The sequence below is a fragment of the Xenopus tropicalis genome, chromosome 2, assembly GCF_000004195.4.
Source record: "Xenopus tropicalis strain Nigerian chromosome 2, UCB_Xtro_10.0, whole genome shotgun sequence".
Classification (NCBI taxonomy): domain Eukaryota; kingdom Metazoa; phylum Chordata; class Amphibia; order Anura; family Pipidae; genus Xenopus; species Xenopus tropicalis.
In genome coordinates, this window is record NC_030678.2 from 103528447 (window position 1) to 103554826 (window position 26380).

Sequence of the window (26380 nt, forward strand, 5' to 3'; positions counted from 1 at the left end):
AAGGTCTATGGAAATACAGCCATAAGCACTCACAGAAACGCTGCACTGACTTCTCTGAAAAAATATTAGTTGTGTCTGTAATTCCTGTGCCACAGACACGCAGCTTTCTGTTCTCTGCTCTTTCCTGCTCCCCCCGCCCTCAAGAATGCTAAGAACTCACTGCCCCCCTTAGGAATGTGGATCTGAGCCAATCAGCAGGAAGCTGACTCATAGTCTTACTAACTGAGCATGTTCATTTGGTCTGCATGTCTGTGCAGGAGTGAGGCATTATGGGAACTTTCTTTACACTGCTCATCGTTTTTTCTTCCTGTTTGGCTTCAGATCTGAACAGGTGAAATATGGGGAGACTTAAGGGAACTATTGAGAGAACTGAATGTATGCCTGCAGCTTGAGATTAACTCTTTACTAGCCTTTCCTTCTCCTTTAATCACAAACCTATGCACCAATTCATGTTTTTCACAAAGCACTACAATATTGTGGCAATCCAATCTGACTTTTTTGGGGGATATCAGCATGTAAAATGCATGAGTGTTTTACAACATGTATTACAGTGTTTTCCATAGTAATGCTTTGAACTTCATAATAATATGGCATAACAAACGCCACGTGTGACATAGCCCTTAAAGGTATAACTCCTACATAATGAACTCTTTATCTAAGTGGAAAACACAGGGTGCAATTAGACATAAGCCCTTATACATATAGGTCTACAATCCATTAGTATTTTGTAATGCTAAAAATATAGGAAACATATGTTTTTAAATTAAAATATAAATAATTCACTATTTTAAATAACACAATATTTAATATAGGTTCCATGTGTTTGGCCCTTTTTGAACCTTGGTAGATAAAGCCTCTTAAGCTTGCCATATATGGGCACCCTGACCACTTGGCCACTCTTAAGTTGGCAGCTCATTTACTTGCATACAGCACCAAATAGTGGTCTCTTCCACAGCCAGAATTCTTCTGTGATAACAGGAAAATCACGTTGGATAAGTACTGTTGCTGTGGCCCACTCCTGATAGTTCTGCATAGGCTCCCATGATCCTCTCTTTGGCTTGCACCAATAAATACCCTATCCTGCAAACCATTTAGTATTTTGACTGCTTTATTAGAAAATACCTGCTAAAACTTGGCTTCCGGTCCTTTGAAATAAGGTGATACGGCAAAGGAAGAAGCAGCATCCACTATGCAACGATCTTCTTTATAGGAAGGCGTCAGGCTAGGCTCGATCAATCGATCGTCGCATAGTGGATGCTGCTCCTTCCTTCGCCGTATCACCTTATTTCAAATGACCGGTCAAGTCAAGTTTTAGCAGGTATTTTCTAATAAAGCAGTCAAAATACTAAATGGTTTGCAGGTTAGCATAATTATTGGTGCAGGGTAGAATATATTTTTTTACTTAAAAAATTTTATTGTTACTTTTCCTTTAATTGACTAAAATACTCATAGAAGTATCTGCTCTGCAGGGTGTAAGTGTGGCCTATTTGAACCTGATTAGCATCGTCAGTACTTTGTGTAATGTATATGCAAATCTATGATTTGCTTGTAACCTTTAACAACTTTTTTGGCAAGTGATAAAAAGGATAGTTGTTTGAAAGGTATCAGAATCAACATCCCCAGATAGAAGTTGTCAAAAGTACAATATCTTTTTTAAAAGAGAAAAATTGATGTTTTATCTTGCTAATATCCACTATAATTTATAGGGTAAGTTCATCTTTTGGACAAATAGCTTAGGTCAAAATTATTTAAAGAAGAATAACTTACGTAATTAGTTTTAATAATTTATTTGAGATGAAGAATAAAAAATCATACATGTTGCATTAAAACAGCTAATGACATCACAGAATGTGACTTCTACGTCGTATTCCAAAACTGAGCATGTAAAAAATGTGCCTACCTTCCTAATGAAGGAATTGGTGGTGCAGAGATACCTGTCACTCCGTCATTAGCTACAATATGCATGTATTTGATTGTATCTATTGCTATAGATGCTGCATTTACAATTTTTTTAGGAACTGACTCATGCCCATATTGTGCGGTCCACAATCCAAGCCCATCAACATGGCTATCTGTACCTGTTACTTCTTCTCATAAGAACTTAGAGATCCTAAAGGTGGCACTGTGGCTCAGTGGGTAGCACTGCTGCCTTGCAGACTCCTAAGTTTCATTTAAGCCAGGGTGCTATCTGCAAGGAGGGTGTATATTCTTGGTCACGGTGTTTGTGTGGGTTTCCTCACACATAAAAACACACCCGCTGGTTAATTGGTTCCTGATAAAACTATGTAAATAGGAGAGGGACCTTAGATTGTGAGCTTCACTGGGGCAGGTACTGATGTGAATAATGTATAATATCTGTAAAGTGCTGCGGAAATGCATTGGTGCTATATATATTGAGAGATAAAAAAAATAATCCTATATTGCCATGCTCTTGCTTATATGTGTGTTGTCAGTGTATAGTTCAGGCAGCTGACTTACTGACTTGGATAGCTGAGGGCTTATTAGATTGTCAGCTGCCCAGAGACATTATAGCCAATCATTCTCCTTTAGCCATTAAGGCATATGTTGTACATTTACTGAGCCTGGACCTGTGGAGTTTTTTTTCTGATAACCACTTAGTTACCTACTTTGATATGTGCCTGTTCTGAGCTTCTGCTATGCATCGGACCAATGCAATTGGTCTGCTTTCTAGTAGAAAATGTTTTGCATTCAATAGTACTTTGTACTGTTATTTTAAAGATGCAATATTAATTTTCCCAGGCAACACACAGTGCCATAGCTAGTTCCTTCAGTATTAACAGGGTGCACAGACACATCCTTTATAACACTGGGCTCTATGGGAGGGTGGTAAAAACAAATAAGTACTTAAAAAGTCTACTTGAAGTTTACCAGAAATAGTTTTGTGGTCACATGAGACCAAGATCATTTGGCCAAAGTTTAAAGCAAAAGATGTGGCATAACTCTAACCATTCCTCAAAGGGCACCATATGTGTGTTTCACCATATGTACGTTTCAAAGAGCACCGTATGCATGTTTTATTCTGTTGAAAAAAAAAACCTGAAGCTTAGGTTATCTTTTAGCTGCATAATTTTTACAACCAAAAAGTCAAACATTGTAGTCAAAAACAAAATGTTATTGAAGTGCCTTGATCTTAATTAAACTGGTACTTTTTAAAAACACAAGCATGATTTAACTAACTTGAACAACCTGAACCAATTCTCTCAGGCAAAATGCACCAAAAAACATAAAGCTGTTATAGGTTCCCACTTATTGTGCAGCGCTGCGGAATATGTTTTCGCTTTATAAATAAATGTTAATAATAATAATAGCTGCAGAAGTACCTAAACAAATTATTAAGTTATGCAAAGTTATTACTTATCCAGAAAGCATATTTGTTTTTAGAGTTTTTAGACTAGATTCTAAATAATGACAGATGTAAGGAAAGACCTTTAAGAAGTTAGGTTTGTGCCACTTTTACTTTTAACATTGTAGCTGGCGGTACCTTACATAAATCAGAAGGCAACTCAGAACTAATCTGTAGCACTAGTACAACTCTTACACTAACACCATAGTGTCTTTTCTGGGTTATGCTTACAAACTTAAGGATTCTTTTATGTTCAGCAGGGCAGGATGCAAAATGAAAAAAACATGAACAACCAACTATGTTTTTCACATTATGAACCTTTTCCATCAGTGCTTGTGGGTAACAGTTGGGGAGCAAAAAGAGCTGCACTTTCTTGATGAATACGGAAAGTGCTCGTATAGGTGTCTACCACCCATCCCGCCCCATAATTTGGGCCTCATTAAAACATATAATATGGGAGTACAGGTATGGGACCCATTTTTCAGAATGCTCGGGACCTGGATAAGGGATCTTTCTGTAATTTGGATCTCCATAACTTAAGTCTGCTAAAAAGTACTTAAATATTGAATAAACCCAATAGGCTTGTTTTGCCTTCAATAAGGATTAATTATATCTTAGTTGGGATAAAGTACAAGATACTATTTTATTATTACAGAGAAAAAGGAAATAATTTTCAATAATTAGAATTATTTGCTTATAATGGAGTCTATGGTAGATGGCCTTTCTCTAATTCAGAACTTTCTGGATAATGGGTTTCCGGGTAACGGATCCCATACCTGTACAAACAGCAGGCTGCAAAGGACTCTTGTTTTTACTGCCTGCCCTATGGCAGTAATACAGGTACAGTTATTCAGTAACCTGTTATCCAGAAAGTTCTGAATTACGGAAAGGATATCTTCCATAGACTCCATTAGAAGCAAATAATTCTAATTTTTGAAAATGATTTCATTTTTCTCTGTAATAACAAAACAGTGCCTTGTACTTGATCCCAACTAAGGTATAATTTATCTTTATTGGTGGCAAAACAATCCTATTGGGTTTATTCAATATTTAAATGATTTTTAGTTGACTTATGGAGATCCAAATTATGGAAAGATCCCTTATCCGAAAAACCACAGGTCCCAAGCATCCTTGATAACAGGTCCCATACCTGTACATTCCTCTAAAAACTAATTTTTAGTATCTTTAGTTTTTAAATTCATGCTGTGGTGCAAAAATATAATTATTAAAAAATCTAAAAGTTGACCAAGCTAAAAAGATAGGTAGTGATAAAGATATTTTGCTACGTAAGCACTAGCAAATCACTAACCATGACAACCAGATTTACATTGTAAAAATTCATTTTGGAAAGGGTACACTTGAAAGCAATTATACATGCGATTGTTATACTTGCATAGTTAAAGGGGCAGTTACCCATCAAAACTTACTGTCTAGATTCCCATTTGCAGCAGTAGTAAGCTATGTTGCCAACCTCTAAACTGCAGTAGTTTTTTGGCAATGCTGTGTTGGTTTGCAGACATACTTTAACTTTTATGGCAGTTTACGTTAAGTTATATATTATTGGTTACTATATTTTGTACTAGAAACTGTGGGGGTCATTTATCAACACTGGGCAAATTTGCCCATGGGCAGTAACCGATGGCAACAAATCAAATTGTTACATATATTGATTTAGCTGCAGCTGCCTTAAAAAAGCCTATCACTGATTGGTTGCTATGGGTTACTGTCCATGGGGAAATTTGCCCAGTGTTGATAAATGACCCCCAGTATGTTCTAAAAATGGAAAGTTATCTAAAAATGAATATGGATAGAAATGCCATTATTTATATACTGAGCTTATTGCACCAGCTTAAAGGTCCAGCATCTGTATAGTAGTAATGATTCAGGCCTTTAGCATTGTCACAGGGGGTCACCATACTGTATTTTGTTAGAAGTGTCTGCGACACTTCAGAAATTGTTTAGGGGATGTTGTAAAATATCAAGCAGAATATTAAGCTTGTCTGTCACAGAGGGTGATGCTTTATGGCTAACTATTATTTGTTGATGTTATTTGGTCGGTTTTCAGAGCTGTCATGCACTAATAATGTATATTATTTTTTTCAACTTTTTTATTTTAATCAAACAGATTAACAGCTTGCCCCTAAGGGCCATGATATGAGCCAGAAATGCAGTGATCATATTATTCACAATTTTGTATCATGTACAAAAGAAAAGAAAGAAATATATACATGTTTGACTTCAAGATCTACATTTTTATTCATATGTATCTTTCTATACAACCAATATTCTATACTTACGCAGATAAGCTTATCGCTAGCAATGGGCCCCACCTGTCGTTCTGGTACCTTCCATGAGTTCTATAACATCCCAGTTAAAACAGACTGTATCAAAAAGTTCCATTGATTAATGTGCTAACAAGTCATTCAATTTATTAGGGGGTCAGTGGAGTTTGTCCTAAGTTTTACCCCTTCCCACCTACCTGCCCCTGCTCTCCGCTGTCATTGCTTGATATGAAAGTTACGTAAGGTTTTGCATAAGTTACGTAAACTACGTAAGTTTAGGGGCCCAGTGATATTCCTGTGGAGCCCAATAACTAGTCAGTAGTATAAAAATAGTCAAATTAATTAATGTGCCAATAAGTCAGTATTTTCATTGGGGTCAGTATGTATGTTACGTGAGTTTATTTGAAAGTAAGGCAAGTGTTTGCATAAGTTATGTAAATTGCATAATCGTAGGGGCCCAATTACCAGTCATTCCCCTGCTGGAAATTTTATGTAGCAGTCACTGATATAATTTAGTAAATAGCTTTCAATATAAACAACTGATGTTACTCAATAATAATCAGTTCATATAAATAGTTAAAATGAATAATTAACGTGCTGATAAGTCAGTCAGTTCATTGGGGGTCAGTGTCCCTGCAAAGATTCTCATTGTCTTTCGCTTGATACACAAGTTCCGTAGGCTTCAAGGCAGTTTTCTAGGCAATTTTTGTAGAAGTTACGTAAGTTGCGTAATTTTATACGCATATATTGCATATCTTTTGTGACCTGACCAGGCCTCATTATGGAAAAACATTTTATGGGGCCTGGCGCAACTGTACCCCCTCTGCCCCCCTGATGGCGGCCCTGTACATATATATTTTACTCACTCAAGCAATTCTTTCTCTGTAGGGGAAATAAGGGATTTCCACTTTCTTGCTATCGACCCCTTTGCTTCTGTCAGGATATGGTTAGCCATTTTTTGTGAAGGCTTTTTTAACTTAGAATTTTATTTCCCAGTAAAAAATATCAGAGGATCTAACGGTATCTTATTCATAAGCAATCTATCTATCCAACTTTTAACTATCTCCTAGAATCAGGCGGGAAGGGTGAGCATAATAGCTCAACCCGAACCTGCCCACGACCCGCAAGTGATGTGCTGAGGTCGGACCGAACATGCCCCACCTGTGGGTCTTGTGGGTATCGGGCCAGCCCGCACATCACTATTGCATAACACAGAAAGACCTATACTGTGGGCTCATCCAACTCAAAATTATGTATAAGAACCATGTCCGATGGCAAGCTACTGTAGCTATTATAGTTGCCTTTCCATTCTAAAAATGTACTCTTTAAAAAAAATGTATTCAAATGTTTTTTTTCTTTTAATGGCTATGAATGATTAACAAGGTATAGTAAATATATTTACTTCTTTCCCATGTAAACATGATACTTATTTCTGCAGGGAGCTCCATAGATAATGTAGTCTGTCTATTCCTTCTGTGAAAGTCTTTTCAGCTGTTGTAACATTGAAATTAAGCACCAGGGGGCAGAATGTGTTTGTGTTTTGTATCTGTAAGATTTTTCTGTACTGAAATGAATTTTCAGTTGTGTTCATACTCGAAAGAGCTCTTTTGTCTGTATAAACAATATAAGAAATAATGTATTAGCGTATAAGCTGTTTGCTTTGAGAAACATCTTGCTTTCTGGAATATACAAAACATATACAGATTTGCAAAAATAAATATGATTTGTGTGCCATAATGTATATACAGATAAAAACAAATTATATTTTGTTTTAAAGAATGTGGAATTTTTGTTTTTGCACACAAATCTGGCATTTCATTTTTTATTATATCCAGTTTACGATGGTGTTCATTCTAATTCTTGATTCCATCATTACGCCACGTAACTGCTTACAAACCAGTGCGTTCATGGAGAGAATGTGCTTATTGTTGCAATCTCTTGGCAAACAATGCTGACTCATGGGATAGTGATGTAGCTTCAGTCGTCAGCTCAGCACAGCAGCATGAAATACCTGCTCACCTGATTTACACCACAGAAGCTTAGCATTTCTCTGCTTTTATTATTACTTGTACATACAAACACTGCTGTTCATGAAATATGGGGTGGGTATGCCACGCTATTATTGTGATGTTGACTTCATGTTAAATTGTTTTCAAATATTGTTTCAAAAAGTGTTTGTTACTGTTGCTGTTAATATACTTCTCTGAGAAAATCCCATGCCACAGTCTGTCAGTTTGGTGGTATTTATTTTAACAACTCTACTTCCTTAACAATAAATTAAACACTGGCAAATGTATATCCATTTACCTTACGTCTGCTGCTATTTAGTAGCAAAAAAATCCTGATTGTGTACAGTCGCAGACACAGAACAGATAGAATGGCATGGAATTTCATGCCTCAGTCTGGATACACAGGCATAAAAAGCCAACATCAGTTTAGGATGTACAAATCCATAAAATTGACAAAGAAGAAGATTGACAAAATCTTGTGTATGCACCAGAATGGGGTGATTTCTAGGAAGTGCTGAATGGAAAGTGAAATTATTTGACTGACCCGCATCTATGCCTCAGGCATGGAGGAATGTAGGCAATACATGACTGACAGCTCATATTTTTTAAATACATTTCTAACAGATATAGTGTCACATGTATACTTTCATTAAAATCAGCTGTACCATTTCTTGTCTGGCCTTGGAAACCTGGAAACTTATCTGCTCACTTTTCCATATAACTGTCTGCTGACATGAATTTGTCGCATAATTTAATTACAAGTCCATGGGGGTGGTCTCTTCCAATTTGGTGCTTCTATTTTTTTGGCTACTTTAAATATGGCACTCAGAGCGTTATTGCCCTAAGTAGGGACAACTGCTTTAAAGGAAAACGATACCTGATGGACTGTGTGCTTCCTCAGAAATCACATGACCAGAAATAATGCAGCTCTAACTGTAACAGGAAAAGGTGTGGAAGCAAAAGGCAGAACTGTCCATTCATTGGCTGATGGGGCCTAGCATGTATGTGTGCCCTTGGCTTGTTTGTGTGCACTGTGAATCCTATTATCCCAGGAGACGACCCTTAATTCATAAAATGGCAATTTTCTATTTAGGAGTACCCAATAGCACATACTACCAAAAAAGCATATTTTCATAAAAATTATTTATTTAGATGAAACAGGGTTTTACATGGGCTTGTTTATGCAATATATTTGTATAGTGATGTACATTGTTTGGGGGTTATAGTTTTTCTTTAAGAGTATATCCCTTTTCAAAAAATGCATAACAAACAGCTGGATTGCAGCATCATTAATAACACACTACCTATATATGATATGCTAAGCATTTGAATTCATCAGGCACAGCACACTGTTCCTGATGCAACTACAACTCTTTCATAATTCTCTAAATAGGACCCATATTAGTAATGCTTTTAAGCTGAATGTGTCTATTCTTGCACTACACCTTTAAGACAAAATGTTGTGTTTACAAGGCCATCCTTGTGTTTGGAACCTGACTAGTAAGAGTGACTTGACATAGCAGAAACGATAAGTACTGACATTTGATTTGATTTTGATTTATGTTTTTTTTCCTTTGCTTTTCTGTTGCATTTCAACCTATTACATCAGCATTTTTCATTTGCCTTGCAAACAGTCCTTACATATTGCTCTAGAGTTTTGCTTTCCATGGTGCCATGGAGCCAACTATTCCACAACTGCACCCTTTCTCTGCCTTGATTTTACAATCTCAATACTTTTAATTGGAAATTCATTTTTTTAAAGGGACAGCGTGCCCACATTGTTTAAATCATAAAATCACAATAAGAGTTTTTGTTATTTTAAAGTTAAACAGGGAACTCAAAGCTACTCCATGGCTGTGTCTTGCAGGGATGTTAATTAGATTACCAGTATAACCCCCCCCCTTCCCATTTTGTTGTAATTGCTTTATTAGCAGGAGTTTATTATGCAGGGGGTTTATCACAAGTAGTTTAGTGTATATATGGACACATGTACCTTTGTAAATAGTATAATTGCATGCTCAGTTTTGCATCCCTTTTAGCCCTTTGTACTTGCTTTTGTAAATGAGGCCGGGTGTCCGCACAATGTTATATATTTTAATGATATTTTCTTGCATTTTTTGTTTTATTTTACAACATCAGCACTGTGACAATTTTTTTCACAGTGACAAATCTTTTTCAATTTTGTAACATGGCAGCCTTATGATAACAAGTAAATTATTTGCAGCAGTGAAATCATTGTGCTCCTGTTGGATCTGAAACATCATAAATTATTCAGTGTTCTTTGCACTTTACTTCATCCCCCCCCCCCCCCGAGAATATATTACTAGAAAAGGGAAAGTTGCAAGGTAGTGTGAGAGCTTTTGGTCTTTCTTAAGCCAAAACACCCACAACAATAGTATATAACAGGTTTTTTTGTCTTTTTCATAATGGCAACTAACAGAAGATATAAAAACTTTCAAAATGACAAGGGCATGGTAGCTATGTCTTTATGGTTCATTTTATATAAATGTGTCTCTTCTTTGGCTCTTACAAACCTTTATATACCCTTCTTCCCATCTGGACTTTCATTGTAAAAGCAATTCAATTTCAACAGAGGCTACCCAAATTGATTGTGTGTTCTATGGATAAATATGCATTTTCTTTTGGTATGGTTTTCCCAGTAATCTATTTTCAGCTAGATTCATTTTGGTTAAGGTCAATGATACGTGGTGTGTTTTGGCACCCGTTTTTTTGTCATGGCTGCAAAATGCCAGAAAATATCTTTCCATAGATACTGATACAGGTATGGGACCCTTTATCCAGAATGCTCGGGACCTTGAGTTTTCCAGATAAAGGGTCTATCTCAAATTCGGATCTGCTACCTTAAGTCTACTAAAAAAATGATTTAAACAGTAATTAAACCCAGTAGGATTGTTTTGGCTCCAATAAGGATTTCTTATCTCTTAATTAGGATCAAGTACAAGGTACAGTTTTATTACAAGTATGGGACCTGTTATCCAGAATGCTTGGGACCTGGGGTTTTCCGGATAAGGGATCTTTCCGTAATTTGGATCTCCATAACTTAAGTCTTATAAAAATCATTTAAATATTGAACAAACCCAATAGGCTTGTTTTGCCTCCAATAAGGATTAATTATATCTTAGTTAGAATCAAGTACAAGGTACTGTTTTATTATTAGAGAGATAAAGGAAATCATTTTTAAAAATTAGAATTATTTGATTATAATGGAGTCTATGGGAGATGCCCTTTCCGTAATTCAGAACTTTCTGGATAACGTGTTTCCAGATAAGGGATCCCATACCTGTATCACAGAGAAAAAGAAAATTATGTTGTAAAATTAAAATTATTTCCTTATAATGAAGTCTATGGGAGATGGACTTTCCATAATTCGGTACTTTCTGGATAACAGGTTTCCAGATAAGGGATCCCATACCTGTATCAAAGAGAAAAAGAAAATGATGTTGCAAAATTAAAATTATTTCCTTATAATGAAGTCTATGGGAGATGGACTTTCCATAATTCGGTACTTTCTGGATAAAGGGTTTCCAGATAAGGGGTCCGATACCAGTACTGAGAATTGCCTCTGTTAAACACTAAAATTGCCAAATTACTTAAAAATGCCTTTATACGCATTTTTGAAGGAATTAAGCGATTGGAGTGTTTTAAGAGCATTTATCTATGTAGATGTAATATATTGGCAATTGCTTACCTCATATTGTTTTTATGGGTCTGTATTGTGTTCTCTAGGGACTCCCAAAAAGCAGCAGCTCTCTTTTGGCATATACTTAAAAGCACACGTTAGGTTGGAAGTGTTTTTTCCACAACTCAAATGTCTTCTCTTATTGGTGACACAATATAAAATTAGGATACTGTACTGCATATTTAGGTAGTACAGATAATAAAATAGGAACATTTGCAATATTATTAATTTCAAAAATTCATTGTAACCCTGAGTAGGAAATTATTCATGCATTATTGCTCAGTAGTAACAATATCAACAATATTCCACTTGTTCCTAACAACAATATCTAAAAACAATATCCCACTTGTTCCCAGCGTGCAACTATTAAAACATCAATTCACTGAAACTTAGAAATGATCATTAATGGCTCAGTGCTGAGAAACAATGGAGAATACATCACACAGCTAGCCTGTAATTACCATCCTATGCACTTCTCCGGCGACAGCGCATTAGGCTGACACTTTAATTACACTTGTTTCACTAAGAATTTATGCATTGATCTTTCTTATTGCGTTAGAGGGTATTTCGTTTTTGTACACTGATCTGCAAGGCAAGATCTGAGTCTGGTATTACTGCGCTACATTATTCATTATTTACACTAACCCCCCCTTCTCCCTTGGTTTATATTACTTTATTATAGGATTTCTATTTTGAAAGGATTTTAGTATATTATAGAGAAGTAATGACATCAGCAAAGTGAATGATTCTTAACATTTTACCACATATACCTGCAAAAGAAAACCTTGTACTAGATCACCATATAGCATCAGCTAGGAATTCAAGTTGAGTTTCCTTATAGTTCATTTACTATTATAGTTAATTTAACTACGGTGGTTTGGTAAATATATTTGTTTAAGTGTGAGTGATCCTTAAGGGCACACTCACATATAGCAGATGATCTTCTTTCCTGCTCTATATATAACCCGACAGACTGGTGCTGGTTCGGCCTGTGTGCAGTTACACCGAGCAGTCTTTGGTCTGAAAAAATGCCAAAGCATGCATTTTCAGGCTGAAATCCACTCAGTGTAGCTGCATGAAGGCTGACCTAGTACCAATCCATTGAGCTACACAGTGCTACAGATAAGAGCGGATCCACTTTTCTCAGTCTGCATGGGAAACGCAGGCTGAGATAAGTGTATCATCCACCAAGTTTGACTGCCATTAGTGTGTTTTTTAATGTCTGCTCATTTGTTTATACATACGGTATATATATACACATTTATGCTTTGTAATGCATTCTATTATATATATATTAGCTCAATCTGTTTTGCTTTCAGTGTATAGTCATGAAAGGCAGTGTGAAAAATAAGGACCATTCTACTGACGGAGAAGGAGCTGGAAAACGACCAAAGAGAAAATGCCTCCAATGGCACCCACTGCTTGCAAACAAAATTCTTGACTTTTCTGAAGAAGATGAGGAAGAAGAGGATGAAGAAGATATTGATAAGGTAAATGTTTCATTTTAAGTATTCAGGTACCATAGAGTATTTTGCTGTGGTAAAAATAAACTTGTTTAATGAGAATTTAAATTAAATTAAGTTGTTTTTTAGCAGCTAACTGCAAATATTTTCAGAGCAGGAATTATGCTGTATGATTTTTGCTTTCTCTCAATTTTTTGTATTAAAAGACACTAAAGGGCAGATTATCAAAATGTGAGGTTCACCTACTTTGTATTTTTTGCTATGGGATTTTTAAAAGCATATTTATCAGCGGGGGAAGATATAGATCACCATTTTATTAATGTGCTTTTAAAATCCCATAGAAATGAATAGAAATCGGGTGAATTTTTCTTTGGTGAGCTCTTATTTTACATTTTGATAAATCTGACCCTAAGCTTCAACAGAGGATGATTGCTTTTAAGGCTATACAATCTGGGGCATATTTGTTATAGTGTGTAAGTCAGAATTACTGGTGATGCTGTCCATAGCAACCAATCAAATCTTTGCTTTTGTTTCCCAATTTGTAGGTGACCATTCAAATTTAATTTCTCATTCGTTGCTATAGGCAACATCACCAGTGATGTTGGCTTACACACTATAATAATTAGGCCCCTAACAGTAGTGACCTGTTTTTTGAAAAGGAAGATCATCTTACTTCCTTTTCCCATTCTTTTCTTACCCCATTCTTTTTGTTTTCTATTTTCTCCCTTTTAACGCCTTCCTATTTTTTCTGCTGAAGCCAAAGTTTCATTGGAGTGTGTCACAGAAAGGCCATTCAGATTATACAATTATCTGTTGCTCACCTTCTTCACAGGCTAGACTAGCGTAATTACACTTTCCAAATTAGCTCTGACACCCCAAAACCCAGAAAACCTCACTGCCATAATGATAACATATGAACCACACTTAAGCAGTCAAAGGATTTGTTTCCATTAATTCACCAAACACGCCAGCAGTTAAACACACCCTTTCTACCAGCAGTCAAATGGTTAATTAGCATTAACATAGAAAATGTTGCCTTTTAGCTTGCTTGTTGATTTCAACATGATCAGATATTTTCCTATATTAGCATATTAGCATATTTTCAGAAGGAAAACAACACAAAAATACAGTTGAGTATTACCTACATGGTACACATCCCCATGCTTACACAATATACAGTCATGAGGAGTTCCAGCAGCATATAACAAGTGTAGTCAGTTTATTGACTTATTCTTGAAGTGGCAGTAATGGAAAAAATGCAAATATCAAATGATAATACTAAAAATACGCAGTTCACGCAGGGATCTTCAACAGTGTAAGGTACAGTCATATCACTGTGTAATTGTGAAACAAATATTGTAGGCATTGGCTGTTGGTTTGGATCAGAACTGGCTCATCCTACTGCATTGTGTAAGGTTAGAGCCCAGAATTGGAGCAGACTGTTTGAGAATAAGTGAAGAAGACATTCTTACATAGAAGCAAAGGGAAATATTTCAAATAAATACATCATTAAACTATTGCTCTTTTTGCATCTGAGAACAAAAATACTGTATCTGGTTACATATGTACCTTTGCAAATAGTCTTAAAGGAGACATTTTATATAAAGTTCATATTCAGTTATAATATTCATCCTCCCTCAAAATGTGAAATGATGCAGAAAGAAAGATGTTTTGAAAGCATTTTACCTCCTAAAACTGTCATTATATGAGAGCTGCATAGACAACCTCTCTAATCAGAAGCCAGAGCGAAATGAAAGATGGGAGAGTCACTTCAGTCTCTCACAGGAAGTGGTCACAGCACTGACTGACGGGCTTTACTCAGCAGTAGCAGGAAAAAAAACCCTCCCAGTTTCCTCCTTCTGTGTCTCTCTGCTTGTGCTGCTGCCAGGGGGGAGAAGGAGAGCAGAGCAGGAACTGACTGTCTGTGACATCGCAAAGCTCTGCCCACCCTATGCATATTCACTGCACTATAAGTAGCTGCTACTCTGTTACTGAAGTTTATCAGAGCCAGGAGCCCCAGCCACATACTGAAGAGTCTAAACCGGAAGCTTGCAAAAGGGCTGGGTAGAGGACAGTTTTCAAGCAGTTATGGACATATTTGAACCCAAAGGTATTAAAATAAAAGCACTTACTTCTATTTTACATTACTTTACATGGTTTAGTGCATTGTAAAAATGTATGGTATATATCCCCATTAAATCATGGTGGGTTATCAAGTTTATAACTATTTACAGACATTGTGAGCCTGATTCTGACTTAGTTTTATGCATCCCTTAATGTCTAGAAAACTAACTTATATTGCTTTTTAAGGTCCAGCTTCTTGATGGTGATGGTCTAGAAAATGATGAAACAGAAGACAATGATTCTAGTGAACAAAGAGCACGGAGGCCAATGAACGCTTTCCTCTTATTTTGCAAACGTCATCGTTCCCTAGTTCGTCAGGAACATCCTCGTCTGGATAATCGTGGTGCTACAAAAATACTGGCAGATTGGTGGGCCTATCTCGACCCTAATGAGAAGCAGAAGTACACAGATATGGCTAAAGAGGTCTGTAAAGCACACTTTTTGCATTAAAGGACATGTCAACCTCCCAAATTTTTTTTTGGCTAATAAAAGAAAACTTAATGTTTGCAATATTTTGCAATATACATTCATTACATATTTTTAATGTTTTTTTCATTATTTGTATGTATAAATGCTATTAAAAGCAGTGTCTGCTTGTACTTTCTATTTTCTGCCCTGGGGGCTCTGGCATTTGAAACATTGTAACAAACACCAGCAGATTTTACAGACCTGACGTGCTGGAGGAGCCTAGCACTTGCAACATTGTTTAAAAGGTAATAACCAGGAGTTCAGTAAATGCTGTTTTCAATAGCAATTACATTTACAAATAACTTTTAAAGCAATAATTATTTTCAATAAATTGATATTGGAAAGTTGCTTAGAATTATTTTTTAGTTTATTAGGGGTTTATTTTTGGGGTTGACATGTCCTTTAAGATCATCCATGTTCACTGCCTTGACAGATGCATTTGTTGATGATTTGTAGTATTGTATGTGATATATATTGCAAATTACCCTGTATTCATTAATGTATGTAGTTAAAGTGATACTGACACCAAAAAATTTCTTTTACAAATATGAACCTACTTCCAAACCTACCTATAGGTCATGTTGACTGTTTTTTCCTAAAAGTCCTGTTTCTCTACATAAATCCTACTGAAGATCCTGAACCCGACTGTCTGGCAACCTGATTGTAGCTTCTCAATCTGTCAAAAGAGCTACGTCATAAACTGGGAGGAGTTCAAAGAGTTGCTTCAAAGAGTTCCCCCTCCCTCGCTCCTCGCATTGTGAACTAGATAGCAGGCAGGCTTGATCTTTTAATTGCCTGCCTGCTTCAAAGGCTGCCCCCCCTCTCTGCTCTTTGCACAAAGAATTTAAATAGCTTTCCCATGCCTGCCTGCTTCTCAGGGCTCTCCCTTCCCCCTCTCCATTACACATAGACAACAGAGCTGAGCTTGTCACACACCGGCTGAAAGCAGAAGGGGCGTTGCAGGTTTGTGATTGGGCATATTTATTCACTTGGGAGGTATTTAAATTAAAACCCGGAAGAAGGGAACAAACATGGCTGCTCCTTGGGTCTGTAATTCGTACTATCATAATTGTGAAGCGAAAAAACTTTGCAGATTTAGTTTAGAAGGAATTTCAAGCTGATTATTAAAACACAACAGCAGGTGTAAAAAAAATTTTTAGTTAGCTGTCAGTATCACTTTAAAATGATAGATAAAGAAGTTATTTAATTGTTCTTAATTTGTTCATGAATTGTAAAACTTCTGTGTTAAAACAACCAATGCTTGGACACATTTGAGAATTAGAAAACTTAGGGTAGGTTAGTTGCCCTTTTTGTGGGACATAAGAAAAAAGTAATCTTCCCTAAAACTTTGTTAGTCTTATTGTAGGATGCAAAAGTTAGGAGGAGATGTTATAATAGGATGTCACACATGATAGACACATGTTTAGAAGAGGGCTATCAGAGCTGGCTTTACTCTATTCAGCAAAGTGTATGTAACAAATTAAATTTTTTTTCCCTGTGGGAAATATTGTCTCTCATGGGCAACAAAGCACCCTCAAATACCTTCTTGATTGGTGGGTATTACCGCATGTAAAACATTTTACATGTGACAAAACTGTGTAAATGTAGAAGGAGGCATTTTTGCACAATACCTCCAGTGTTCGAGGTGTTTGAAATCAGAGGTTTGGCATTAATTACTTTTCTGTTTACTTTTCAAGTACAAAGATGCATTTATGAAAGCAAATCCTGGTTACAAGTGGTGTCCTACAACTAATAAACCCGTCAAAGCTCATTCACCTACTGTAACTACCAGGAAAAAACTGTGGTCCTTTAGCTCAGAAACTGTCAAAGATGTTCCAAGCCCCAAGAAAGTCCCACAAGAAGATGAAATGCCACAGCTTAATTTTAGTATTGCAGGTGAGTTATTAAAGTTTGCTCCAATAATTTTATACATACATTCTTTGCATAGTGTTATAAAAGTTACAAAGTCTGCCACAGATCTAGTAGCCAATGGCAAGTAGTTACTGATCAGTTTTTGAAAGCAGATTTCTCATTCAGTGCATTAATTTACTAGATTTAAAACCTTTAAAAATCTTAACACTAATAAATTGTCTGGTGTATTCATTAATTACCCTCAAAAAACCTACCAGAAAACTGCAGGTTCTACAAACAGAATATTATGCTTTATAGAAATGGTGCTGAATTTTCCAAATGTTATGCTGTATGTGAAAGGCTATTTTACCGACACTTCAAACTAATTAAGTAAAGGTGTAACACTCTTTACCAGATCCCACACAAATGGGAGGACTGAGTATGCTGCTTCTTGCTGGTGAACATGCCTTGACTGCACACGGGGATCATGCTGTGACTGAAAGAGTGGAACATTTATTAAGTGATCATGAGGTGGGGAATGACATATGTTTTAATCTTTTCAATGCTCTTAAGCAAATTAAGGATATAAATAAACTGCAGAATATGATGTTAAAATGGTACTAAAACTATACTGTGCTTCTCATATGGTTATCAAATGAAATATTCAGAAATGAATGCAGATATTGCCTAAATCTATTATGCAAGAGAACTGATACTCTATTTGTAGGCAGTGCACGCCCACTTGCAGTAAGTGTGATAGCACTGATCCATCTACGTAAGCTGGTAACTAGCATCATGATGTGCTTTTAGCACTCACATATGATTATACCCTTTGCCTAATTCAGATGCGTGCTGTGGGTTCCATTTCTCACTACTGGAGGTACATATGACAATGGACCTTCTGTCACAGGTTTTGAAAATAATAATCTTAAAATCGCCCAAAGAAAGCAGTGTCTGTCTGCCTTTTATTAACTCTGTACTGCTTGTCCTAGCTACATGTACTGTTAAAACAGTTAAAGTGATACTGACACAAAAAATACTTTTTGAAATACTAATGTACATAAAAAGTTACTTATAGGGTAATCATATTTCATAGAAAGGTTTGCTTTAGTAGGTTATTGTTACTTGAAGTTCCTAAACCTAAAGTAATGTAAAAGCATCAGGAAGTACTTTTATGGCAAAATTCTAAAGTTCATGCAAAGACAATGTTATGATATATTTAAAAACAGTTTAATATTAGGTGTCAGTATCCCTTTAAGGAGCAGTCGACTCTCTTCCTGCTAAGGCTTCAATTCCAACCATTCCTTGCAAACTGTGATTCTCTTTCTTTACATGTAAGGTATTGTGCGCAATATTTAGCAGCAAAGGCTGGTGAAGAAAATTATAAAGATTGGATTTTAAGATATTGTGACAGCAACAGTATAGAGAGCATAGCTGAGAATAGCAAGGGCAGGTCAGACATAGTCCTGGGATCATTGTGTTGAAAGTTTATATGTTATGGATTAATATAGTCTTAGAAACATATTAATTGGTCTTCATTTTTATTTCTTATGGTTTTCAGATATTCTTTATCTTTCTGGCAAGCAACTGAAAATGCTTTCTGGTTGTTGGGTTTACTGTCTCTGGCCTTTATTCTTCCACTGTTCTGACTTCCAAACTGCTGCCTAGTAATTAAGCCTTAGCAGATTAAATTCCAAGCCTACATGTTGCAAAAAATGTTTTTAAGTAAAACAAGATAGAAAAAATCAGACCAATGGCAAATTATTGTTATTATCACATATTTATAAAACGCCAAAATATTCTGCAGCACTGGACTGGGTGTATACATTGAAAATACAGATTTATATACATAAACAATAAATACACCAAATCAAGAGGGCCTTGCTTAAAAAAGCCCTAAGATACCACTGCCTACTTCATATGAAAAGTTACTACCTATTTATCTAGAATGCAAAGTATAACACATATATTTTTTTCTATTTGAATTATAGGTTTCTTCAGGTATTTGTCCTTTAACTGAATCAGGGTTTCCCCAGGAAAATAGAGACACTTCATTATTTCAGTTTGATGAGGTACAAAACTTTCATGCATTCATTCTGAAAAATACTGTTTATGTTAAGTTTATATTATGTAATTTTCATTAAATTGTATTACGTATATAATTTTATCATTAGAAATATAACATAAAATTTCTCAGTAAATTGCAATTGAAATTGGTTGCATTTATTAGTCTTTTTCTATAAACTGGAAAAACTGAATTGGCTTGTGGCCTTGTGCTTTCATATGGTCACAAGTGTTCAGTGATATTATTATTCCCTATATAAATATAGTACTGTTATAGGATCTGTTATCCAGAGTGCTTGGGACCTGGGGCTTTCTAAATAAGGTATCTTTCTGTAATTCAGATCATTTTATTACGTCTGCTAAAAAACATTGAAACATTAAATAAACCAGTTAGGTTCAAGTACAAGGTACTGTGTTATTGTTACAGAAATAATTATTTGCATAAAATTGACTTTATGGAAGATGACTTTTCATAATTCTGAATTTGTTAGCTTTTTTTAGATAAATCATCCTGTACTTGTACCATGGAAACGTAGTCAGACTTACCAGCCCTCTCATTTTACTTAATAAATTTAATTTATTTAACTTGAATGAATTTTTCTCTGCTTGCTTAGATCATTATGCCACAAGTAAAACTTTTTATGAAATTTAATTAATACTTAACTATGTCATGTAATTTCTTTATGAATTTAGATTATTTACCATTATGCATTATTTTAAGATATCTTCCAGCACATCACATTCAGATGACCCAGCACCTGCTGAACAAAGCGAGAAGTCAACACTGTTTCAGTTTGCCGAGGTATGACATTTTGAGGACCAAAAGAGAGAAGCATGATATGCACACCATAAACTGTTGTTTTACTGGGCGCCTGAGCTGAGAAACAACATAAACAATGCAGAAGAACGGCACTCACAGGATTTGCTGAATCAATCTCGCTCAAACTTTTGGAAGCAAAATAAACCTTTAGGATATTGTTTCAGCAAATCCTGTGAGTGCTGTTCTTCTGCATTGTTTATATATATATATATATATATATAATATATATATATAAATATATATTACACAAAAATTGGCACACATCACATCAAAAACCGGGTGCTGACCAGAAAAACAGAAAGCACATTAATAGAGAGCACTCACGGCATCCAAGTATAGAAAAAATCTGTTTATTAAATCACCGCATCTTCGCGTTTCGATCCCCACAGGATCGTCATCAGGATGGGGGAGGAAGTGAGGTGCGTACATAAATACAAAAATTAACCAATCCGTGCTCACAAGCAATTTGCATATTTAATCATAATGTGAACATATATAGTTTCAATTTTAAATGTAATAATATTCACCGAAAGGAACGTGATCACATAACCCCAAATATGAAAGACCCAAATATCATAAAGGGATATTTAAACATCAGATCAATTTATAAATCACCAGTGTGAATTAATACATAACATCATAATATCTACATAAGATACCAAAGCTAGCCAAGGGTGAACAAAGCCCAGTAGTAAAAAGTTCTAAAATCATCCACCAAAAGAAGTGAGAATATAACATGATATCATATCACCTAGTGGAACTAATTACAATATATAACCATCTACAAGGGTCAATTAAATAAAGTAAATATGTGCACATAAATATATAGGGACTTATTTAAAACATTAAAAATCATCAACCTTATCAAGAATAATAAAAACACAATAGTATCAAAGATCTCAAGTGGGAGGAATCAATATAGGATGTATCAATGTTAGCATCATCAAGCAATATAAATATAATCACAAGTTAGATGTAGATGGTAAGTTACACTGCTTCCATAGTAATCCAGGCAAATTCATAGAAAGCAAGAAAGCGAGAACATTTCATTAAGTCCACGGGGGGCAATAGTATCCAATCTTCGGATCCATTGGGCCTCCCTTTGCAGTAATAATTTAGACCGATCCCCACCACGTGCAAGAGGGGGGATATGGTCAATCAGAATAGCCCTTAACATGGGCAACAAATGTTTCTGTTGTGCAAAATGTCTCGCAAGAGGGATATCAGATTCACCAGAGGCCAAAGCTGCACAAATCGCTGATCTATGGTTATTCATTCGTATCCAGAAAGATGTAACACATTTGCCTATATAGTATAGGCCACACGGGCACATAATGCAATAGATAACGTGATCTGAGATACAAGTCAGTCTATGTCGAATCATGAACTTTTTCCCAGTGTGGGGATGAGCAAATATGTTACCTGTGATTAAGCAACCACATGTAATACACCCACCACATTTAAAGCATCCTGGTTTACCAGGTTTCAGCCATGTCCCAAGTGGTTCATGCTTCAAATCAGTCACCATCAGAATGTCTCTGAGTGAACGGCCCGGCGATACGCATATACGTATATATATATATATATATATATATATATATATATATATATATATATAGTCCCACAAAGGACAGCACTCAACAGGTCTTATGCAAACAAAGATACATTTTTTTTATTTAAATTATATTTAGGATATATATATAATGTAATGTTTTGCCTTTTTAAGAGATTAAGATTATTATTAATTGTTCATAAAACTATAGCGTGAGAGTTCACATACTTACACTACCTACAATTACAGATCAATACACTAAATCATAGGCTTTTCTGCTTATTAGGATTACCACAAAAAAAAAGAAAAAAAGTGTGGGTCAGCTGTATTAGATGAGGCATGTGGGTTAGTAAGATACAGTTCTGATACCAATGAAAGGGTTTATCATGAGCATACTATGTTGTCACTCCATTAAGAGCAAATTCCCTTGAAAAGTTGAATTTTTCACAAATTCTAAAAAGTTGAAAAGGAGAAGCATGTGATTAGCTACTGTATCTACAAAGCTGTCTATGTCTTCTAAATGTTGAAGAATTCTCAGTTTCTTTATATTTAAAATTAAGTGTTTTAAATATACAGTAAAATAATAGGACATAGTTTATTATCTGCCACAACAGTATTCTGTCACTGCACATTTAAATTTTTATGCATAGGAAAGAATGTAAATAAGCAATAGAATTTGGTCATTGCCATATTGCCAATATGACCGAATGCAGGCTTGAGGATACATTGAGATCAGCTCATGGATGTTTATGGTATTTTTTTCCTCTCTATGAAAAGGAAATAAGCAGAACTGGGACCTGTTAGCTCTCCAAATCATTGATGGCTCCCAGTTCTTTCATTTCATTCGTGGGCTGCACTTATATTTACGAATCTTAAAGGAGAAGGAAAGGTGAAAACTAAGTAAGCTTTATCAGCAAGGTCTATGTAGGTCTATTTAAAGCCATAAACACTTACAGAACTGCTGCTCTGAGTCCTCAGTTAAAAGAACCACATTTCTTTCCTTCTATTCCGTACACATGATCTTCTGTGACAGACTTCCTCCTTTCATAAAAATCCATCAGGGCAATGCACGAGCTTGCTCAGTGTGTGTTTCTCTCTCCCCCTCCCTCCCTTCTCCTCTGCTGTAATCTGAGCCCAGATCACAGAGATGCAGGCAGAGAAGTGAAGACAAAGCCAAATGGCAGCTGCTATCTTAAACTAACAGAGAGAACTTCTATGGCTGTTTTCTTTAAACTACTGTTTTCCTTTAAAGATATGGCATGAGATAAGAAAAAAAGTCTGTAATGTATTGCACAGGTGTTTACAATACCACAAATGTTGTTTGTAACACTGAAGACATTAATGTGTTTTCTTTTGCAGATATCTTCAGATACTTCACAGACACAGATTAATTGTGTGGATCCTGCAAAATGCTGTGGGAACTCTTCCCTTTTCCAATTAGCAGAGGTAACATATTTACATTAATATTTAGAGGTAATCATTCTAATACATTTCTTAATGGTGGTAAGACCATTGCTGAATATGTTCAGGCAGTATTTAACTGACATTATTTGCAATGTAATTATGCATGGTGTTAGCATAGCTTAACTTTGTTAACATTATGTTTTAAACCTTTTTCTGTCAGCTTAAGTATAATGTTTTTTATTCAATGTTATCAAACAAGTGTAGGGCTTATTTACCATGCCCCAGGCAGACATTCTAGAAATGTTGCAATTTGCTCTTTGCCCCATTATAACGAAATAGTTCTCACATATGACAAATAATAGTCATAATGCACTTAAAGTAACAATATACAGTTGTGTTTAGCATTAATTCATTGTTTTAATTAAAAACATATGTTTATGTGGTCTCCAATATGATGGAAAATCAAACCCGCCTGATCAAGATCTGGCCTATTTTAGTCCAGATGTCAAGTAGGCCTTGGAGATGCCCCTACATGGGTAGATAAGCTGCCAAATCGGTCTAAAGTACTTGAATCAGCAGCTGAAATGTGCCCATGTATGGCAGATTTATGAAAATGTGAGTTTTAAAGCTTAATACATAAAAACTCATCCACATTCTATTCATTCCTATGGGATTTTTAGAAGTGTATTTATCAATGGGTGAAAGTTAGACTCACTATTTGATAAATACGCTTCTAAAAATCCCATAGGAATGAATAGAACATGGGAGAGTTTTTATGTATTAAGCTCCAAACTCACATTTTGATAAATCTGCCCCTTAGTGTTTAATCACCTTCTATGTTATTACCTACTCCTAGGTCTGTAGTGGTGTTCAAATCAGGCTCATCTGATTGTTTGAACTTTGGGCCAGTGATTGAATTGTATGGGGACGATGCAGACTGTATCAATTGCCCAATGTGATCTTTTTCCTACGTGATTTTCCAGTATCATTAAGTAGGACGTGTTTTTTTACTTCTGCCAGTAGGCTACTGCCCAAGGGCGGGCCGAGCCGACCGGGCGCCCTAGGCAACCCAGTTGGCCACCTCGCTGACCGCCCCGTGTTGTTTGACGCGCAAGCGCAGTTCGAGCGGGGGGGGGGGCGGTGATGTGCGACGCATAGCTATAGTTATACTTGCTATTAGAGATCAAGTTTATCAGCGTAACATCAGACAAAATAACCCATTTCATTATTTACATTGTATTAACGCCTATCACTGTTTTATTTTCATCTACATGACTGACATGTTTGTTGGTTTTGAGTGTAGATATCTTCAAGTTCATCCCATTCTGATTCATCTGCATCAGCAAAGCAGTGTGGAACATCAGCATTGTTTCAGCTTGCAGAGGTAACACTTGAAAAAAGTAACTTTGCATATTGTCCTACATAGCCATTGGTTGTCATTATAAATAAGATATTTTTAGAGGAACTATTGTTTTAATATTTTTGAGTACCACCTGTCTTCTGAATGTTGCACCTAGAAACAAAAGCATGTTAAACACAGCAGAGCAAGTGGAACATCATGCTTGATGAAGGAACCTCAATAATGTGCAGGGGTTATCTCTGCTTTCATTTGCTCTTTTTTGAGAATGTTGCATCCATCAAAATCACGTCATGTGACTTTTGCATTGAAGAAGAGAAATTGCAATGGTGTTCAAAACAGTAATTATTTTTCCATTCCAAGAAATGTGATGCAGCCCAATTCTGTGAATTTACATGCAGAAGGCTAACTTCTCAGCAGCAATGTTACAGTAGATACCATATGAGCCTTGTTTCTAACTTTTTGGTCGATACTAGAAACGTAATACAATTGCACTCACACACCCAAAGCTCCATCATTTTCATTTACTCTTCTGTACTTAGAACTATTGCAACAAGGGCAGAAAATATGCCATTAGGATGAACAAATTACATTACATTAACATTTATTTATAAAGCGCCAACATATTCCGCAGCGCTGTACAATAAGTGGGTTACATACATTGGACATACAGAGTAACATATAAAGCAATCAATAACCGATACAAGAGGTGAAGAGGGCCCTGCCCAAAAGAGCTTACAATCTACAAATGTACATGAAACCCTTTTGCATGGGTGAACCATTACATAAGGTTGAGCTTTCCTTCCATTTTCTGCTCGTTACAGTGGTATCATTTATAATTAAGTGTTTTCTTGATATAAAGTTATTTAATTGTGTCCTGTTACAAGATTTCTCCAGAAGCACAGTAAACAACATGACTAAACTTTTGTCCTTCAAAGCAACTTGCCAATTATTGCAGCACCTACAATTCTTGGAAAATGGTACATTGTGGGAGTAAAAGTTGGTCTTTCACAAATATTATTTTGCGTTTTGTCCACATTTGAAAATGCAAGATCATAATCTGCCCTTGACCCTCCAGCAAAAATTATTTCAGGTGACCCATGTTACCACCATGCAAATATATCTCTTGGCACAGGCTTCGGCCATTCTGTCTGCTACCTGTATTGTCCCACCATGGACTAAATAAAGCATTTTTCATGATCACGATTAATATAAAGCAAGTAAATTCAAGCATTTGGCTGCTGTTTTTTGGTTTTTTTTTTGCTTCCATTTGTTGTCTGTCTCTATGTGTAGGCCATAGATGACAACATGCACATTGAGCATAGTATTTCCCTTGGGACAAGCAAGTATAACTGTGGAAATGTCCTCTTAAGTAGTAATGAACAAATTTTGCGTATGTTAAAAAGAAGTATTTTGCTGATTTTCCTCCATTTTGCGAATTTTTCACTTCTCTACTCTATATTGTTTATATAAACTTTCCTTTATTTTTCTATTCATTAATATTATAAGATGCTGCTTTGCAATTAATGTTAACCAAGCCAGTAAAAATGCATGTTAATTGCAATGCTAAATACTTTAATTTTGCTTTGCCATAAAGTGTTACAATTATAGATCCTATAACTGTACTTTTTTTTTTTGTGTGTGTATAACCTAGAATTGACTGTTGTCAAAAGTTGTGCTTAAATGTTAATAACTGTTAATGCTCCTCTTCTAGACCATTAAATGAATGTGAGTTTGTCAAGCTGGGATACTGTAGAGCAGTGATCCCCAAATAGTGGTTCGTGAGCAACATGTTGCTCTCCAACCCCTTGGATGTTGCTCCCTGTGGTCTCAAATCAGGTGCTTGTTTTTGAATTCCTGGCTTGGAGCCAAGTTTTGGTTGCATAAAACCCGACTGATATTGAAACGAGGTTTCGTACAAT

General features: G+C 35.8%; 1 protein-coding gene across 2 annotated transcripts in view; it reads left to right on the forward strand.

The window, feature by feature from the left end:
* Positions 1-26380, forward strand: part of bbx (bobby sox homolog) — a 65707-nt gene that overhangs the window by 23333 nt on the left and 15994 nt on the right. For both annotated transcript variants that reach the window (XM_012957573.3, XM_002932287.4), the window contains exons 3-10: positions 12675-12845; positions 15129-15365; positions 17108-17306; positions 17677-17792; positions 19253-19333; positions 20047-20127; positions 23057-23143; positions 24405-24485. In XM_012957573.3, coding sequence (XP_012813027.1) covers positions 12684-12845; positions 15129-15365; positions 17108-17306; positions 17677-17792; positions 19253-19333; positions 20047-20127; positions 23057-23143; positions 24405-24485 — 1044 coding nt within the window. In that variant the 5' untranslated portion in view covers positions 12675-12683. The remainder of the gene's footprint in view (positions 1-12674; positions 12846-15128; positions 15366-17107; positions 17307-17676; positions 17793-19252; positions 19334-20046; positions 20128-23056; positions 23144-24404; positions 24486-26380) is intronic.